The following is a 20,421-nucleotide window of genomic DNA, read 5'->3' on the forward strand; positions in this document are numbered from 1 at the left end:
CTTTAGCCCAGAGTGTGTGTGCCCTGCCTAGGGGCTGTTCTGGAAGAAGGGAGATAGGAAAGAGCCAAATTCTGGAGGAAAGCAGACCAGACCGCAGGGAGAGAGGTGGCCCTGACACTACCCCCGTGAGGCTTCCTCTCTCTGCCCCAACACAGAGTGAAGCCTCTTCCCCAGGGGCTGCTGTCACTGCCTTCCTAGAGGACAGGAAGCTCCGTGGCCCAAGGGCATGACTCTGCACCCCCTGCCTCCCCATGTTTAGCCTTCACATAGGTGGGGCTCACACACAGGTGCACATGTGTCCACAGCATATCCACGAGGGACACACTCACATGTCACCACATTCACATGTACTCCCCCACTATTCCCACTATGCTTTAAAAATCACAGTTCCCAGAAGTGTGAAGAGAAGCAAGGCCACAGATTCAAGGTGCTCGTGTAAATCACTGGTCTTTAACCCTATCAGACTGAAAGCCACCCTTTAGAGCAAATCTTTTGTAAAGCCCCCTTTATTATCTTGAAATGAATATATGTCTTACCAAAAACTATGATATGAAAGAGAAATGCCCAAAAAGTGATGGACATAAAATGCCTTTCAGTATTTGAATATTTGGGCACCAACTACACTCTTAGTGGCCAGACAGACCAGCACCCACACATGGTCCCTGCGAACACGAACAACTGCAGATAGAGGCTGTTACAGGTGTGCTATGTTGACAGTTGGAGTATGAAGTGTCACTGTTTTTGGAAATGGGATTCTCCAAAATGGTGAATGATTGTTTATAAAGTGGTAATAATTGAAAGTCCAATAATCATTAATCAATAATTGAAAGACCAATAATCATTGGAAAGTCCTTGCCGAACACTGGGGGGAAATGCTGTGTGTGTAACACAGTGTGAGATCCTAGACTCAAATAACAGTAACCAGATGTGTTACTTCCATGGTCGGAAAACTCAGATCAGAGGACAGGCCAACAAAAGTTTTGTGCAGGATGGTACCACAAGGAGCAGGATCCCTGCTGTTCCCACCCCCTAAGCCAGTAAAGCCCCCAATCATTATGACAACCAAAAATACCCTCATAATATTCCAAAATGCCTCTTAGGGACAGCACTGCTCTTCTGGAGACCATTTACACAGACTCCTTGGGTGTGTGTTGAGTCCACGCTTGAATGAAGTGCTCACTTCGCCTGACCCATAGCCTCACTCTAGAGCCAGTAGCCTTTGTCTCAGCCACTCGAGGAGGTAGCAGTACCTTCCACCCTGCTGTTTCTCTGCTGATGAGCCCAGCACTCAGCCCAATGGCCACTCAGAGACCATAGTAGCTCGAAGCTACATTGCAGGACATGGCTGACACCTGAGCAGCTAAGTTATCACCATGTCACCAACAAGTCTCTCCCTTGGTTAGATCATGGAGGGACTACAGCCTCTCAGGGAAGTCTCAGGAACAAACTTCATAGAGTTAAATAGGAGGTGGGAATTTGCCTCACTCTCTCATCCCTCTTCCACTCCAACTTCCCCATCTGGTGGCCACACCCTGGCCCAGCACTACAGCCTTTTCTCTGGGTGTGGGTGAGGAGCAGGGTGGGCAGGGGTCTGAGCCTCTGGACAGAGCCATAGGAGAGCCATAGTCTCACCTTCCAAAAGGAATCGGTGACTCTTAAGGGAACATAGGTGTGTGGAGGCTTTCTACTAACACAATAGCAAAACGAAAGTCCTTAATGCCAGGAGAGCCTTAGCATTTATTCAACTTTTCAAATGTTACTCTTTCACTCTGAGGCCACCTGATAGATGTGCCAGTCAACCATAAAAAGTATGTGTGGATCCCTCTCCCAGGAATCCAACCAATTTTGCTTTCTCTAATAGGAATAAAAGAGAGGATTGTAAATGTCAAACTCACAGATTGTGTAGCAACATCAATTGAACCAGGCATTCATGAGCAAATGTACCATTTATCTAACAAAGGCCTGGGTAGTTTTGTTAATTTAAATTACCTGATGCTGGGGTGCAAATTGAGCTGAGGTTGCCTCTGTGAATTCAGGTGCCAGTGGAGGTGGAGAGTTCCACTGGTTGGAGTGGGCATGCTCTGCACTGTTCAGTGTAGCTGGGGAATGAGGGACAGATCTCCAAGGCGGGGTACATGAAACTGGGCTTGAAGGCCATGTATAGCCTTAAACATGTGCTCCCAAAGTAGGCCTTGTGCCTTCAACCTAGAATATTCAAAATTAGCTGGGATAATAAATACAGACACTCCAGGGAAAAGACAGATGGAAATTGACCAAGGCCCCCTTTGTGTCTTAGGAGGATGAGGGGCTACATCCAGAAGGACCCAGTCACATCTAAGAAGGAGGCACTAGGGCTTGATGTCCCCCAGCCACCCCTTGGCTGCCAGAGTGCCCATATGCCAGAAATCTGAGTAGGTCCCAGGACATGGCATGGCCAAATGCCAGCAGGTGACCTTTAAGAGAAAAAACTCTTTCATCTATACACCCAGCCAACCCTGTGATGTCATCACCTCTGCATAGCAAGAGACAGAACCCAGGCCTGAGTCCATGCCCTCCTCTCTCTGTAGCCTATAGGCTGGCGTCTGCCACTAGAGGGACCAGCACACCCATGCCAGGCAGGGGAGCTGCTGGCTCTGCCTCTGAGTCTTGGCTAAGGGGCAGGCCCCCTCCTGCTCTTGCCCAGGTCCTCTTCCTGACTCAATCCCTCGCAGGTGTCCCTTCCAAGCCCCTCCTGGGAGCCAGTCAACTCTCAAGCCCAGTGAACCCTACAGGGGTTGTGGGGCAGGTAAGCATATCTGCTAGCAGGCTGTGCTTCCCAAAGTATGATCAACAGACTGTGCCAAAATCACCAGAGACTCTGTTAAAATGCAGCTTTCTAGGCCTCACCCCATACTTACTGTTACAAACCCTCTGGAAGTAAGACCCAGAATTTGCATTTTTCATCTGAGTCCCAAGTGATTGTGATACAGACCACAATTGGAGAACCTGCTAACACAATGTTTTCAGGCTTTTTAATCTCACAGCATACTTAACCTAGAGTTAAACTTCTATGGTACACTTAAATTACATTGATCAAAAGAAAAAGAGTGAAAAAAAAAAAGGGAATATGTTTACTGTGCTTTGAACTTCTTTTGAAAATAATTTAATTGATGATCTTTAAAACTTCTCTCAGCACACCTAAGATCCTCTCGCAGAGCACCAGTTGAACATCACTGTGTTAGAGGTTCTCCCACAGCTACTTCGCTAAACAGAGCAGCTGTCCTATACCTTTGCTCTTCCTCAGGCCTGTCATGGGATTCCTCTGGGAAAGCAGAGTAAACAGGTCCTTCTTTGAGTTTTCTTGAGGTCCTATGTCATATGGTTGAAGAAATATAGACCAGAAACAAGAGACAGGGTTCTAATCCTGGACCTGCTGCTAGGGAGCTTCGTGGTCTGTCCATGTCCCTTCTCCAGCCTGGGCTCAGTTTTGCCATCTGTCTAATGGGTGCATTTGGCTCATTGCTGGCTAAAGGCAATGAGTGATGGTTAATCCCTGAGTGATGGAGGGGCAAGAAGCAGACCAAGCTTCTCTAGGCCTGTGGGCAGGTGGAAGTGCCTGGTGGATGTTTGTACACTGTGGATCCCTGTGGCTATGTTCTGTAAGAGGGCAGCTATTTACCCATGAAATGCAAAGACATGAGGAATACAGTCCTTGCCTTTGGGAAGTTCAGGGCAGAAGACAGGACAGACACCAGCTCCCAAGGTTTACAGAGCCAAGGTCCAGAGTGTGTGGCTTGGAGTGAATAGAAACAGCTCCCTGGAGCTGGCATAAAAGTCAGCATTGAGGAAAGGACCTTTCTGAGAGTGGCTTTCTGGTAGGCAATGGGAAGTCAGTGGAGCCAGACTGGGAGAGCCCTCAAGGGACTCCAGCTTCGGCCAATGGCAGGCACTGACACCTCTGCATGGTGCTACGATAATGTCCCATTCACTTGGAAGCCACAAGCTCTGGGGGACAGCCAGCACTGGGTTACCAGGTGGCATGACTGTGTTTGTTTGGGGACTGTAAGACAATTGTATCATCTGTGTTTAACAATGTCCTGGAATTTTCAGAATTTTGTGACTCAGTCAACACTGTCAGTGAAACTTCATCGGGTAAGCTAAAATGTATCCTAAAGATAAGTCCATTGGTTTTGGCATTTATTGTCAATTGAATTTTCCCAGAAATGGCAGCAGAAACATTGTTAATGTTCATGAATTTACATCAAGTTAAACATCTGTTCCTCTTAAGCTAAACTCCAGCAAAGTTATAGCGGCTCATAAATTAGATCTGGGAGTAAAATGCTTCTTGCTCTTTGCACAGCTTAGCAGTTTCAAAATAGACCTCAGAATGACACATCGCAACTGAGGCCCATGTAACGCGACCACGTTCAACTGCAACGTCAGTGCCAGACAATTAAGCCAAGTTTTTGCTTTGGTGGTGAAGATCACAGCTTTGCTGGGGCAGCATGTGACATTACTTACCAGGTTGGCTGGGGACAATGCAGAAACAGTGTCTCTAATGTTCCCAGGGAGGGGGGCTCCGCCATGAACAGACCCAACAGCTGCTACGAGGGTAAGGGCACATCCTGTCTCCCCCAGGCCTCTCTGGGGGTTTCTTAGGTGACATTCTGGGCATCTGAGCTCTGGCTACACTGCCAAGCTGAATAGGGGCTGGAGCCTGGCAAGCATTGGCTGGCTGCTAGGAATGTTTGGAAAGAGAGATATCTCACCCCACTTGTTAGCAAATCAGGGCAGACCCCCAACCCTGCTCCCTGACAAAGGGGATTTGCTTCTGTGAATGGCAGATGAGTGAGATGAGCACTTTCCTGGTGCTGAGCTATCTTCATCCTGCCTTACCGTCTCCGGTAAAGTAAGCACTCTGTGAGGGGGAGCTCCTGAGTGCAGGGTGACCACAGTGAGGGAAACTTCAACTCCTTAGAGGCCATCAGGGCTAGGCTCTTCATAGAGGCCTTGGGATTCACCCCCCTACCCTGACCTTGTATTCTGCCTGTGTATGAAGCTGTCCCCTAGAGCACAGAGGCCCCCAGGATCAGCTCTGTGCTCATTTACTGATCAGAGCCCAGGCAAAGGATCAGTTCCTCCCTGAAGGTGTGCCATGGCCAAAATCACCCTCGGGCCTCCTCCCCTGGACTGCTGTTTCAAGCATAGCATCCCCTCCCCAGCCTCTTTGCAAGGCTGTTCAGGGCTGTGCTGACCAGCAGTGACAGAATAAGAGGGCAGAACCTTTCATCCTCTTCTTCTCTAGAGGGTTCCCAGGGAGCTACCTTGTGCCTGCCAGAGCAGCTTGAAAGAGACATTTCCGTGCAACCACAGCCCCTCTGTGCAGACCACTTTGCTGGCATCCCCAACTTGGTTATGCCAGAGTTCACTCTGTCAGGCCAGTTGCAGGTTTTAGGGTACCCCCACTGGGTGAGATAAGGCCTCTGGTCCCTGGCAAGCCTTGGAAGGTGACAGCTTCAGTGAGCATGGCTACACATACCACACTCGTGAACTGTACCCTGACCCATGCCCTACACAGCCATCCCTCTCAAGAAGCTGACACCCATGATGACACAGCCTCCTATACCTTCCAGAGTTCCAGACATTGGTCACTGTGGCTCAGAGTAGCTTAGATTGGCCCCTTCTCAGGGCAGGGCTCAGCCACTCTGCACAGTTGTATGGTCAGTGGACTTTGAATGAGCCCTTCTACGTGCAGGTGCTCTCTGGGCCAGGTGCTGGAGTGTACCCACAACCAAGGCCAGTCCCTGCACCAGAGGAGCTCACAGTGCAACAGGGCACCTGACAATCCCCAGAGGATTGACACATAGCAGAAACTGAAGTCTGGGGAATGTCCAGTGAGAGAGAACAGGGCAGCACACACGGGCCCTCAGCAGACAGGGTTGGCATGAGGGCAAGGGAGCTCGGCAGACAGGGTTGGCATGCAGGCAAGGTAGGCTGCACACAAGGCAGCGAGATGCCTTCAGGGTGCAGGGGAGGAGGGGCAGTGAGAGAGGGCCTGCTTTCCGGCGTGTCACCATGCAGGGGCGCGACCAGATGGCCTGTCTCACTCTCAGGTAGAATCTGAGCTTTCTGCCTATGGGTGGTATCTCCTACCTATCCCACCTTGTGCAACAGCCCTGTCCCCTGGACTCTTTGGAGTCCCCCCAGCCCTGCCCACACCTGGGCCTGGAACTTCACCTGCAGCAGAGTGGGGACAGTCCCTGTGAGGCACAATCTGGCGGGGGCACAAGTGGCTGATAGAATATTTACAGTGTTTCCCTTGATTCCCTTTGTTTTGCAATAGAAAGTGTTTCTTTGATGGACATTTAATTCCAGAGACTGCTACCTGCTTCCTATCTCCCTTTGCTCAAAAATTAAATGCGGATGTGCCTGAGCTCCTGCTATAATCATCTCCCTCTGTGCGAGGGAGTGCGGCTGGAATGGGAGAACATTAGAATCTTCAAAGAGGGACAATTATTGAGGGAACTAGATTAATGAGGTGTCATAACAACTTAGCCAGATCTGCGACTGACCTTTCTCATGGAGAACGGGCTTGATAAATGTAGTTCATTACCAAGTTCTGACATGAAAATAGGATCACACTCTGGGCTCCTTGCAGGCTGATCAATATTTTATCTGCCAAAGCAGCCTGGTTTAGGAGTGGGAAGAGCTCCACATGTGTGCTGGCAGGGAGCCTGAGGCCAGTGCCAGGGCTGGCTGACTTGGTGGGCCTCTGGGCCAGCAAAGAGGTGGCCAGGCCCTCCTAAGGACTTGCCCGGGCACTGTCAGTGTTAGAATAACCAGGACATGCAGCTTCTCTCCATGAGAGGTCTCAGAATGAGACATCCATGGGCAGTGGGAAGGGAGGGAGGAAATCCAGGACATTGTCCCTGTTCTATTTATCTATAAACGACAGTGAAAGGAACATAGATGAGTGATCCGCACCCCTACTCACTTGGGGCTTGGAGCCCATTGCATCTAGAAAAGAACTCTTTGCAAGCCCTTGGACTTGAAAATTCTGCTCACAGTTCTTTTTATGTCTTGACCCTATAAGGTGGTAAGGGGTTATTCTTACCCTCATCTTAAGATAGAAAATGGGGGCAAGAGGGCAGGGGAGGAGTGTCTTTCCTAGAGAGGAAAAGCCAAAGGCAGATGGTCTTCTGACTCCCTGTCCAGTGCTCTGTTCAGCCTTGTGGAGACCATCGTTAGGTTGACAAAGTAGCCTGTGTGAAGTCTGTCTCTACCTGAAGACTCCAGACAAGGTTGTCACAGAGCAGGCCTGTCACTCTGGCTGTTTTATGGGAGTCTGCCCTGGAGCCACAAGACTCTGGCCCTCGACTATAATCACTGATCAACTCATTTGGCATGCATTTAACATAATGTTTCTCAGATACTTTCCAGTCAAGTCCCCAACTGCACAGAACTTACAACTTGCTGAGGGGACCTAGCAGATGCTGATAGTAACCCACCCACGTTCCCTCAGTCAGCCCCAGAAGTCACACGTGGGTTTGGTGGACCGTTCCCCACAACATTTGCTGACAATATCAAGATGGTCTAAAGGTATCTTGCGGCCTCAGGAGTGTGCTTGGTCCTTATTTGGGAGGTTCAAAGGTGCTAGCTGCGGGGTGGTTAATTCCTCCAGGAACAACCCTCAACCAGTAGGGATGGAAGTTGCTAGAAAAAGCCTCACGTCCCGGTGGAACAGTTCTGCAGTACGTCCTATACAGACTCTCCAAGGTCTCCCACAGGGGCAGCCCACCCATCAGCATTATTGGCTTTTCTACCTCCCCAGACTCACTTCCCTACTCCTTCAAGTACTTCCTGGGATCATCTCCAAATATGCTGCTTGCCCCTTGATCCTCATCTCAGGGACTGCTTTAGGGGAGCCCAAACTATAGTGAGTGGCAAGCGTCCTGCAGAAACATCCAGACTAGGCAGAAAGAGCAGCTGAGGGAGAAGGCAGGTCTGTGTGAGTGGGGAAGTGGGCAGGCTCCCTGATGCTAGAGGCCAGCTGGGCCGGAAGACAGGGAAAGAGGAGTGACAGCAGGAGATAGAGCATCTACAGGCCTCCCTGGAATTCCCCAAACCTCATCTAAGGCTTGACCCTAAAGGCAGGTAGAAAGAAAAGCCCCTTATTCATGACAACACAATTTCTCTTTACCTGGAAACCATCAAGACACAGAAGAAATATTTAACTGACTTTCCAGGCATGAGGGTAGAAATCTCTGCAGTTTCAGTCAGGCTCACTCATGAAGCAGGTCCCCTGCAGTCCGTGGTGAGCCTCATTCAAGGCACAGACCTCAAGCCTATATGCAATCATTGGCCTTCTCTCTGAAAGATGTACAGCACATCTGGATCAATCAATGTGGAAGTTCAACTGTAGTCCAGGTCTCCCACACCCCAGGCTGAACCAGAGAGGCCCTGACAATGGGCACGAGGCCCTGGTCTGGACTCCTCAGTGAGGGATGGCCAGTACTATTCTCAGCATCATCTTGGTCAACACCCACAGGGCACCAAGGGGAGATGTTTTGGTCCCCAAGCCTCTGCCACACATCCCTCAGGGACCTTCCCTCAGAAGGAGCCAAAGTGTCTTGAGGGCCAAGGCTGAGGCTGGACCCTGGTAGTCCAGAGGGACATGGTTCCCTCCCTCCCTGGCACTCAGGTACCCAGAGCAGAGTCAGGGCACAAAGAGTGAGGAAGGTAGGTGCTAGTGTAAACCAGGTGTGTTTAAGCAGTGGCCAAGGCAGAGCAAAGGGGTGAGCAGAGTGGAGATCTGGGTATGGCACTCCAGCTGGAGGCAGAGCCCTGGCAGGAACACGCTTCTCCTCCACCTTGAGGGGTGAGCAGAGTGGAGATCTGGGTATGGCACTCCAGCTGGAGGCAGATCCCTGGCAGGAACATGCTTCTCCCCCATCTTCTCCCTCTCTCAGGCACCCATGTGGACTTGCTGGGTGGTGGGCAGGGGTGACCCATGTGAAAATGAAACAGACTTGAGCCTTGGGTATTGACATTCTCTTGCCCAAATTGACTGGAACTTAAGAAGGACAAGAGAAAAATCAGAAAATAGAAGCTGTGGAGGTCCAGGCCTCAGGGCCCGCACACAGTGGATGAGGGCCAGCCTGCGCAAGGGAGCACATTGCACCAGAGGGGCCAGCTTAACCTCTGGCCAGCAGTGTGTTGACAGCAGTGTCTCTGGGAGGTGAATTATAGATAATGTATTTTCTATTTATATGCATCTGTGCTTTCCAAAGTTGCTTTTTGGTGGACAAGTATTTCTTTTATAATAAGACAAATGTTTGAAACTAAAAGCAGGGTAGAGAGCCTTTAGCTGAAGACCAGGCCTGGCCAAATCACAAATGCCCAGTGCTCCACACTCCTCTCTGACCCCATGGTGAAACCACAGGGGTTGGGAATGAACAACTAAAACTGTACACATCCTGCTAGGAAGGTAGCCATCCTGGGAGTCAAGGCCTCCCTCAACAGAGAAACGCTCACCTTGGCACTGAGCTGGAAGCTGCAGCTTTGGGGGCATCCACTTCTGGGGCCCGGAATAGGGCAAGGAAGGAAGTTTTCTTCCCCCTGCTACCTCACCCCATGGAATTCAGATGACAGAGGCATGACACCACCACGCAGGCTGTCCTCACTGAAATGAAGCATCAGCGGGCTTCCCAGTAAAAGAGTCTGGACCTCAGGATCTTACGTGATCCTCTCCAGGGCACAGAAATCCTGCCATCAGCATGCCTTTCCCCTACGTCCACAGCTCCCCCAGATCTCTAGAGCACTAGTGGTGCCCAGTGATGCTGGACAAATAATTTAATGATTTAACTTTGGCCAACTCCTCTCTTGTGACTTCTTTAAAGCACAGATTCTCCTGGACTAAAGAAGGATTTAAGATTCTCTTCCAGGCCTATTCCTTTGTTACAGCAAGGGGCCTGTTCGATGTACCTTGCTCTGTAAGTCTGTATCTTGCTCTGGCTCAGTAAACCTGTCTTCCTCTTCCTCAGTAAACCTTCTGTCATGTTTGCCTTGCTTTTGGTGGATATGGTCATTCTTTGGCCAAGAACACACTAAGAACCAAGAACGCAAACAACTGCTTGGATCCTGACATTTTGGCACTGTGACTCGAATAATCTGTCTACATGCACTTCACTCATATGAACCAGAAGACTTGAAGTCAAGTGAAAAAGAAAGTCTGAGAAATGTAAGCCAAGGAGACAGTAATTTGATAAACACAAAGAGAAAATAGATCACACACACAAAACCCGATTCTCTTCTAGAAGCCCTTTGATTCGCCTCAGGACCTCGGGGCACAGGCCAGGCCAGTGAGAGCCGCAGTAAAGAAGGGACATGGGAGGTCTTGAGCCTGGCATCATGCCATGGCTCCCACGCTTCCCCACAGCCCCACCACCCTCTCCTGCCAGCCTCGGTCCACACTCTCCCGCCCCTTCACTCTAGCCCAGCCATCCCAGCCCTCTCAGGGCTCCAGGTGCACTGCACCCCCTTCTCCCACACACCTGGTTCCTGCTGCCTGGTGAGCTTTTTCCTCTGACCCCACCTCCCAAAGCTCCTCTTCCTCCCACAGGCATCATCCTGAACACCCCTCCCTTAGCCTCATTCCCTGTCCCCTGAGGACACCCACCATGTCCAGGCCTAGAAGCTGCATCCTATCTCTAGCATGCTGCCCGGCCTCTGGCACAGAGTAGTAAATAAATCAGCAGCAGGATGGGAGGGGCCTGGCCAGCACGCACCCTAGCAGGGGGTGTGGCCAGGTCTTAGGGAGCTGATTTTGGAGATCTGGGCACCTACCCACTTTCCCCAGGCTGGCCTCTAGACTTTGCTTGCCTTCCTGACAGCAGGTATCTGCACAGCAATTGCCACAGTGGGGAAGCTGAAAGCCTGTGAGCTCACTCTGAACTGTAAGGATGTGACAGGAGGGGCAGAGCCTGGGGAGCTTGCCACCACACCCCCGCCTCCACCCGAGCAGGACCCGCCTCAATGTTTCCCTGGCCTGCCACTGTTAAAGGTGTTGTCTGCCTATGCCCTCTGCCCCCTGTGCCAGCCATCACAGCAGGTAGCTCAGAAGAGGCTTATGCCTGACCAAGGATCAAGAGGAATGTTGTGGGGACTAGTGAGGATGAGACGTCCTGCCCATCTCATATGGCTTAGCCTAACACACAGGTGGCCCTGCTGTGGCATATTCATAGGAGCCTGATTGTCCACCAGCACGATGTCCGTTTGCTGTGTGCCCCAGCTGCCCAGCACCGGGTGTAAATGTTCACTGCAGGAAAGCCTGAAGGTGTTTCCAGTGCTGGGTCATGCACCTGCCCCCAGACACCTCCATCACCATTCACCCCAATGATTCTGTTTCCACTTTTATCCTGTGTCTCCAATTCCTTTTGCCAGGACCAGACTTCATCCTCTTTGGGGGGGGTAAAGGCTAGACTTGAGTAAGACTATTCCTCCCCTTTCCCAAAATTGATCTTTATCCGGACCCGAAAGAAGAAACACCCAGCAGGTTTTGAGATGGGACAAGCCCTACTGTTTACCACGCCGCTGTACAGACTTTAGAATTGGGTTTGGCAACTGGTGGTCGTAAGAACTCCCAGGAATCGATATCTTACCAGGCAAAAGAGGAATGCTAGCAAGTTTGGGGGTGTGAGAGAGGGCCATTCTTGTCAGAGCATGGAGACTCCCAGAGAGCAAATAGATTTGATTACATTGAACTCAGCAATTGATTTTTTTCTAAATAAACATGCAGGACGAAATGGTAATGAGCATCTGTTTCTGATGGGAATCAATTGACCCCAAGTTGGAAGAAAATCTACAAACACAAACACACACAGGAAAAGTGGTTGGACTTTCCAGGCTTATCTAGTGAAGGAGCAGGGGAGGAAGAAAGCAACAGACAGACTCCCTGTCATTCCTTTCCCTGCCAAATCGCTTCCCTGTTTGTTGCTGTTCAGCAAACATGGTTTCCATAATAGTTGCTATCACTTATGAGCCTTACTGTGTGCCAAGCCAGGGCAGCGCCTCTATGTGCACATCATATTCAGTCCTCATCACATCCCCACCTCATGGGAGACACTATTATCCCCATTTGATGGATGAAATCACTGAGGCACCTAGCCTTACACAGCCTGACAGCAGCAGAGCTGGAACTCAAGTCCAGTGGACCTCAGAGGCCATGCTTCCCAGCACTGCCTTCTACTGACTCTCCAACCCTGAACTATTCCCTGATGCTCTAGGCCTGGGAATTAAGGGGAAGAGCCCCACAGCCCCAGACATTCCGTTCCTAGCAGCCCATGGACCCTCAATCTGGAATGGTCTGTGAGGACTCCACAGACCATTCTCCAGGATTCAGCAAGGCAAGTGTAGTAAGTTTCCCATCCCCTGGAGAGGTGGCAAGTGGGGCTAGAGGGGCTGCCCTGCTCTGCTGACAGTTTATGAGCCGTGTCCTGTGTGGTATTCATCCCAGTGACCTGTCACCAGCAAGACAAACTATGTCATGTTGCAGGGCATCACAAGTCTCATTTGCCAAAACATGGCGAGGCTCTAATGCTGTCTGGGGAGCTTGCCTGTGATAAAAGGCCTGAGGAGGATGGGCTGTGTGCTCTGGTGTTAATTTTGTAAAGCTTCCTTTTGTTGCTCAGCCATAGACTTGTGTACATGTGTTTGTTTTGAAGTAATCCAGCTCTGGGAGTGTACCTCGTTAACGTAAGCAGGGTTTACTCTTCCTGTTAAGTAAAACTCCCTAATCTATGAGGCCAAGTATTCAAAAGCAGCCTTTAAGGTAGGATTAAGGCAAAAACGAGCTACTACAAAATGGAATTGGGGCCGACTTTCCTAAAGCCAGTGTGGAGCTACCACTGTAAGCTCTGCTAGAAGGATTTGCCCGTCCCCTCTGGCACTCCCTCCATGCCTGGCTAATAATAAGTGCTCAGTAAACATTGGGAGGATGGACAGACGTCTCCATCCAGCACAGACCATGTGTAGCACAAAGTGCTCAGCAAACGTTAACGGAATGGATTGGTGGGCAGGCAGGTAAGTCCCAATGACGACAGGTGTGCCTTGCCCCACACATAGTAAGTGCCCAGTGACTAGCAATGAGGAAGATGGACAAATGGACTGGTGACAGGAACATTCTCTCAAGACCAAGGCTATGTTTCACTGTATTGCCTCATCTTCTCTTCCAGGTGACACATGCACGATGGCTGGCTATGCCCGCCTGAAGAACGTCCTTCTGGCGCTCCAGACCCGCCTGCGGCCCCCCCAAGAAGGGAGCAGCAGAGATGACCCCACCTCCCAGAAGCGCCTCCTGGTGGAATCTCTGTTTAAGGACTTGGATGCAGATGGCAGCGGCCACCTCAGCAGCTCAGAGCTGGCACAGGTGGGTACAGCACTCAGCGGCAATCCCGCAGTGGAGTGCCCAGCTGCCACGCAGCATGCACATCTGTGTGGGAGGCCACACAAGTGCGGTTGTTTGCAACTCTCTTCTAAAAGAGAAACCCTTCTCCCGACCCTCCCGCTAGTCAGAGAGCTTGTGTTCAACACCTCAGAGAACATCTTGCAAATAAAACGACGGCAGTTTTTTCTTCCCACCAGCCACCTTCAGCCACTCTTTACACATAGGCTTTGAAGCACCCTCAGTCACTTCAGAGGGCTTTCTCTGAGGAAATCAATTAGGGAATCAATCTTTTTTTCCTTGAGTCTCTACTTTCCTCAGCAGAAAAATTACAAGGAAGCAGTGTTTGGTTTCCACCGAACACCTTTGGAGCTATAACCAGAGTCCCCAAGTCCTCTACCTTAGGATGTCACTTTTTTTTGGCATCCAAATATCAACAACACAACCCCCAGCCTGCTTGCCTGCAGGAAGCCCTGTGTCCATATTTGCACTGCACACTTGGTTTTCCTCCCTCCCCAAAGGCCGTGAGTTTGCACAGAGCACATGTATCCCTTTGTCCAGCTGTGAGGTGGTGAGAGGGAAGTTAGTGGCTATAGCAGAGAAAGCAAAAGTGACTTTAATCCCTAGGGCCATAGCCACTGTCACTATGGGGAAAGTCTGTAGGGATCTAATGGCAGAAAGGCTAGGTAGAGGCCCCTGCATTACTCCACGGGGCCCTAGAACCATACCAGACAAGTGCCAAGATCTGCAAGGAGACTGAGGTCAGCCTCCCCAAGGGTCAGGGGGCAGGGACAGCTCTTCTCCAGAGACTACTGAGTGTCCATAAAGAGGATTGATGTGAAGGACAAGTTTCCATCTTTGATGCCAATTTAAAGAAATCTTACTCATGACTTGGTGGTTTTATCAAGGCCGTGGCCAGGTCATTGTGAAGAATTAGAGCAGGAAGTGCCCTAGGACTTACTGAGCAACAGGCCTGACCCTAAGCCAGGCCCTGTACCATGATTAATAAGTGTATAGAAGAGCTCCTTGTTATAGAGGGTGGGGGCTAAGAATGCAGACTGCAGAGTCAAGCTGCCCGAGGCCACGTGCTGCCCAGCATTTATCAACCAGGAGGTCTTGGGAGACACCTCACTTAATTGTGCCTCTGTTTGTCATCTGTGAACCTTACAGGGTCCTCCTGGTGTTAAATGGGCTGAGACAGTGAAGAGCTTAACACAGCCCCAGGCACATGGTGTATTTTCAATAGATGACAATGGTCATCACTATCTTTGCTATTATTCCCTCATACTTTTCAACCCTCCTCTACTATAACATGGGGACTACTATTATCCCACCTTAGATATTTTTAAATGAAGATATTTTTAGATGAAACTGAGGCAGCAGCTTGCTCGAGTTGAGCTCACTGCCTGGGGCATGATGGGGCTCAGGTAAAACCCAGGTAGGCTGAGGCATGCTCTTGCTCTCCTGGGGAGAATGGCTCTCACCATGTGGTACTAGGTGATTCAAAGTCTGTGGAGATAGCAAGTGCTCACAGAATCCTGGCAGGGAGCAGCCACCACAGCTTTTGGGCATACGCCTCTGCTCCAGCCAATCTAGAGCCTGCTTTAGGGAGCACATTGGGAATCTCCAGGGGCCCTGTTCACCCACACGTGAGCAGCAGTGGCCTGCATCTCAGAGACCCTGCTGCCTATGGTCTCCAGGGCATCCACCCTGCCAACATGTCACCATCTCCATCAACACTAAGCCCCCAGCTTGGGCTCAGACTCCAGGGGCAGGGCCAGGGACTCTCTGGGAAAAAGCCCAGGTCCTGTTGGTAACGGCTCCCTGCAGGGAGAACCACCTGGCAATTCCCCACACTATAGACCAATCAAGGAGTACCCAGGGAAGGTGAGACCAGCTTGCTGTAGGCAGAAGCCACTGTAAACTCTTGGCCCCCGACCCATATGACTCCCAGGTGTAAACAGAACCTTCCTGGGCACATTGCTCTAATCTGGCAAATATGTGGCCCAAGGCACCTGAAGCCATTAATAAGGGTAGTAATTAGACTATGATTTCCTCTTTAAAATTTAATATACTTAAAGTTCATTTCATAAATCTGCCAAGTAGAACCAAGCTAAAGTGGGCTTTTCCTTGACACCGAATCAAAGGCGCCAGGGAAAAACTCATTGGCCCTGTAAAAAGTTAATCAATTTCCAATGCAGAAATAGACAAAGGGAAATTTCTATCTTCAGAAGATTGATCTCAGGAGTTATGGTTGATCTCCCTTTTATCGAACGCTCTTACTTGCTGGGTGAAGGGTCATTTTTTTTTTAACATTATCACATTAAATTGCCTTTAATACAGCAGGCCAAGCCGAGAATGTTAAATAAAGAGAAAATGCTTCTGTCCCTTTCTCCCCTTCCCCCAAAATAAAATAAAATCATTTTCTTTCTTTAAAGACTTCCTTCTGAGCATTTTCCTTGCAAGACCTGTAGTTGCAGACTGAGACCCACAGGGAAAACCAAGACCTCTAACTCCAGACATACCAGCTTCCAGCTCCAGCTGAACAAGGGGGCCTGGGATTTCTATCCTTCACCATCTTTTGGCATTTGCCGTGTGGCTGGTCAGCTGGGGCAGCCTGTGTCAGACCATGCCCACAGTGGAGCTTACAAGGGCCTAGCCTTAGGTCCTGGGCCAGAATCCCAAAGGCAATTCATGCCCTCACAGGACAGGGCAAGCCTCAGTAGGGCTCCAGCCTATGTCTATAGAATGGCAGCTGCCCCATTTGGCGGGGTGTGTCAGGGCTGGGAGACACTGCCCAGACCTCAGTAAGAGCTGGTGGCAGGAGGGTACATTGGTGGAGCAGTGACCTCCAGCTCTGCACAGCCAGGAGCCAGCAGGCATTGATCCCCACACTGAGTTCAGCCACTACGTGCTGGGTGTATTTGATGGGGACATTTCCCTTCTCTTTTTCCCCAGCTGTAGCACTCAGGGGTACAAAAGTGGCCTCAAGGATCTTCCCATCTCAGACTGTCTGTGTTCTGTCTGCCCAGATGAGAGAAGGCAGACCTACACTCTAGTCTGGTTTGCACCCTAACCCCTGCACAACTCTGTGGCAATCACTTTCCTTCTCTCAGCCTCAGTTTCCTCATCTATAAAATAAGGGATGTAGACCAGACAAAACCAAAGAGCTCCAGGTGCTCCCCAAGGCCAAAGAAGCTGTCCCTGGAGACCCTGCTCAGCCTGAGCCATCTCCTAGCAGTGCCCACCGCTCTGATCTCACCCCTGCTCCGGCCTTGTTCCCTCCTTGCCCCACAGCACATGCTCAAGGAGCAGGACCTGGATGAAGACTTACTCGGCTGCTCTCCAGCTGACCTCCTCCGATTTGACGACTACAACAGTGACAACTCCCTGACCCTCCACGAGTTCTACACAGCCTTCCGTAAGTTGGGCCCAGTCAGGATGCCAGTGGGCAAATGCTTGTGTTTCCATAGAAATTCCACACCAAAATGGTATCAGGGGCCTTACAGGTGAAAGCAGTGGGGTTTGTTTTGCCTGAGCTTTAAGGAAAGGGTAAAAAGAGAGGCAGGGCTTGGATAAAGGTTTTTATCACTCTATGAGGTACCCACAACTGTGATTGAAGCCTAGAGGGTTTTACGAGGACATGTGGAGGGAGTAGATTTATAGGGCTGTCCTCAGGCTATGGCCCAGGCTTATTGGGTGCCCTGTGAGAGAAACCCACAGGAGAGCTTGGCCAGGCAGGGGCAGGGGACAATCACTACCCAGTGACAACAGAGAGTGAGAGTCTGCCTTGGAGAGAGGTAGGGGTCCCTGTCAAAGGATAGAAGGTAGGTGCTCTTGTGAAGGCAGAGGAGGTACCCCAAATGGCCCCTCTGTGGAGCCCCTGGTGCATACCACAAGCAGATAAGATGCCCTGAGCAACGATGTCTTTTCCCTGAAGTGATCCCCCCAAGAGATTACATCATGCCAGCCCTAGACAGTGCTGGGATAGCCCCCAGATAGCTCCAGACAGAGGTCAACAGTGAGGAGAGAAAAGAGTAATGCTGGGCCCAAGCCAGGGGCTAGAGAGGACATGCCTGGCCCAAAAGAGATGAAGCCCTTTATATTGGAAGGCATTTAGGCTCTGCTTAAAGCAAGTGACAGAATCATCCTGCATGAGACACTCTTGGATGAGACTTGCCAGCCCTGACCCTGGGGGTGTGAGCCCCCCACAGATCCTGCATCCTCCCTCACCCCAGCCTTTACCTGGACTCCCACTTTTAGGAAGATATCCCTGCTTCATATTGACATCCCTTTGAGCTGTTGCTATTCCAAATATTTGCAAGACCTGAAAAGGAGTCCTTGCGACTTGCTGGCGAGAAGGGCTCTTGTGACAAATAGAAGAGGTACTCAGATGACATAAGGAGAGAAACAAGTGTGACCCTTCCCTGTGGAAAGTGTCATGCACTTGACATGGTCAGAGGGGAGGGGCCTTTCCAGTTCATAGCGTCCCCAGTACCAAGGACTAAAGCTCAACCCAGCGATACATATAGGGCTGTGACTATGCTGGGTCCCCTGTCATCCTCCTCCCTGCCCATTAGTAAAACTTACATCTGCTCACACTATTTCCTAGTAAGGTGTGAATGACTGGTTGGCTTATCCTGCTGTGGGAGGTCTTTGCTTTGTGGACCAACAAGTTTATTACCAGAAATATATCTCTAAATTTTATCATGCATGGAATTATCAGGAACTCCGTAGACTTGACTCATGAGAACTGATTATTAAATTTTCAGGAATTTTTCAAGAAAACAGTTAAATATTAATACTTGGTAGCTTTCCATCAGATCAGCCACAGTGGGAATATTCAATATTGCTCACCATTGAGCTGCATATCACTGAGCAAGACCATCCCGCCTATCACAGAGTACACTTCTGGCAGTATCTTCTCCATCTACCTCCTGGAACCAAGACCCCTTAATAATTCTAATTCCGTAGAAAAGTTAGGGATGATTACAGGGAGAATAACTCTCCAAGTCAGGACAGAGGCAGCATGTTTCCTAGGGACAGTTCCAAGGCATTCCCAGAAATGCTTTCTGGTCCCTCTCCAAAGGAGCTGTGAAAGAAAAGGTCAGTGCCTGTTAACAACCTGATGGCAAGGCCAGACTTCAGGGGCTTGGAAGCATACTAGGCATCACTATTCAGTGGCCCGGGATGGCATCGTTCAGCAGAGAATGGCACTGCTGGTGCACCATCCTGGTACCTAGTGTCACAGCAGCCTCTGCCCCATGGCCTCAATTCCTAGGAATCAATCTAGGGACAAACAGCAAGCTGTTAGCTTTGCTCTCGAGGAAGTAGAAACATGCCTACTGCCTCTGATGAAAGAGTCCACCCCCTGGCTTCCCTAATGATGGTCATTATGAACAGGAGCTACTCTGGAAGAGGAGGCACGCCATCCCCTCACCTCCAGCCATATGTCTCATGCAGAGCAATGTGGCATCTGCTCTCTTTTATTCCTGGATTATTATTTGAAAGGTTTTGTAATCATCATTTTTAAAGCAAATTAGATTCTGCTGTTGCCTTGGACTTGTTTTGAACCGGGCAGCCAAACCATTCATCACAGCCCAACCCAAATAATAGATATGCAATAAAATGTAAACTCGCAGCCATTAAGGAAGCCGCAAAATGAGTTAACCCCGCTATAAAGGCTTGACACGCAGCCACTCGGAGCATACGAGGATCAATGGTTTTTCAAAGTCATAGGAACTCTAAGCTAAATTCCCACAGCTCTGGGAATAGATTTATGGTTCAGCGAATTTTAAATAGGTAATTGAAATGAGACATATAGGTACAAGTTATTACCCGGCAATCGATGAGCATTAAAGAAATCTCACTAAAACCCAGAAAGTAATATCTCAAATATTTCAGCAACAACATTTTATATTTAATTCTAAAAACTGGAGCTGAGAGCCCAGCAGAGGCTGAAGCTGTAGCATTTTATTTTCTAGGCTCTATTTTGCTTGCGTCCTTGGAGGCAAGGCCGGGTGGGGTCTGTGTGGCTCCGGCTCCTAGTCTTCTGAAGCAGACTTGATTGCTTGACTAAAGTGTGATGGGTTGGGGAGGGGGGAGGTGTTTCCCCTGAAGAAGTGACTTGCATTTACAAGTTTTTGAGATTGAGGGGATAAGCCCTAAATTGTGTTTTCCATGCAGCTGGCCTGGCCCTTACGGGACCAGTGTTTGCCACAGAATCTAGCTGGCTGAGGGTGATGCCAGGAGTCTCACAGGTAGAGGCTGCCCAGCTCAGTAGAGCCAGTTCTTCCTTCCTGGCTCTGGGGAACAGGTAACCCCCTTCCAGGAGGAGGAAGGAAGGCAGGTAGGTGGCTTAGTCATGGGAGTCAATATGGTCTCTTTCTAACTATCAGATTCAGCTAAAGCTCCCAATTGCCTGTCTCCATATAGGGATAGGAATGAAATATGAAGGTGGCCTCCCTCTTTTCCTCCATTTACCAACTAAATATTCTCTCCAAGTTGCTTTTGGTTTCCCAAGTCCAAGACTGATCTAGGAGCTAAGGGACAGTGTCCTCTCAGCCCGTGCACTCCACCTCCCTGTCCTCCCCCCAACAAGAAGTAGAGCCACCTGTCCCTGGTGTAGCAGACACCCAGCATCCAGGGCCAACCGGTAAGAAGGGTGTGTGCTGACCTTGTCTTTTTATCACAGTAAATTAATCTAAAAGTTGCTCATCTAAAAAGCTTCTCAATTATGCATGTTTTTGGTGCTGTTCTCAGTACTCAGGTGGGATCATAGGAAATACATGTTGCTTAAATGAGGATTTTTCTCTCACTTTAAAATTCATTACAAGTGTCTCTTGCTTTTTAAAAAGATACTTGCCCTTTTAATTAATCCGATGAGAGCAATGCTGGTGAGCATGTTGGATGCACAGGAAGGGTTTGAGTAGCTATCAGTGTAGGACAAGGGGCTTCCCATATTCAGGTCCCAGGACCACGTGTGTGGAGTGTCAGGGTGA

General features: G+C 49.9%; 1 protein-coding gene across 1 annotated transcript in view; it reads left to right on the top strand.

The window, feature by feature from the left end:
• FSTL4 (follistatin like 4) overlaps positions 1–20,421 on the top strand; it is a 385,031-nt gene that overhangs the window by 251,409 nt on the left and 113,201 nt on the right. The window contains exons 5-6 of the mRNA XM_012807125.1: positions 13,212–13,405; positions 16,718–16,841. Of these exons, the coding sequence (XP_012662579.1) occupies positions 13,212–13,405; positions 16,718–16,841 (318 nt within the window). The remainder of the gene's footprint in view (positions 1–13,211; positions 13,406–16,717; positions 16,842–20,421) is intronic.

The sequence above is a fragment of the Otolemur garnettii genome, unplaced genomic scaffold, assembly GCF_000181295.1.
Source record: "Otolemur garnettii isolate 467f Iridium unplaced genomic scaffold, OtoGar3 scaffold00003, whole genome shotgun sequence".
NCBI lineage: Eukaryota > Metazoa > Chordata > Mammalia > Primates > Galagidae > Otolemur > Otolemur garnettii.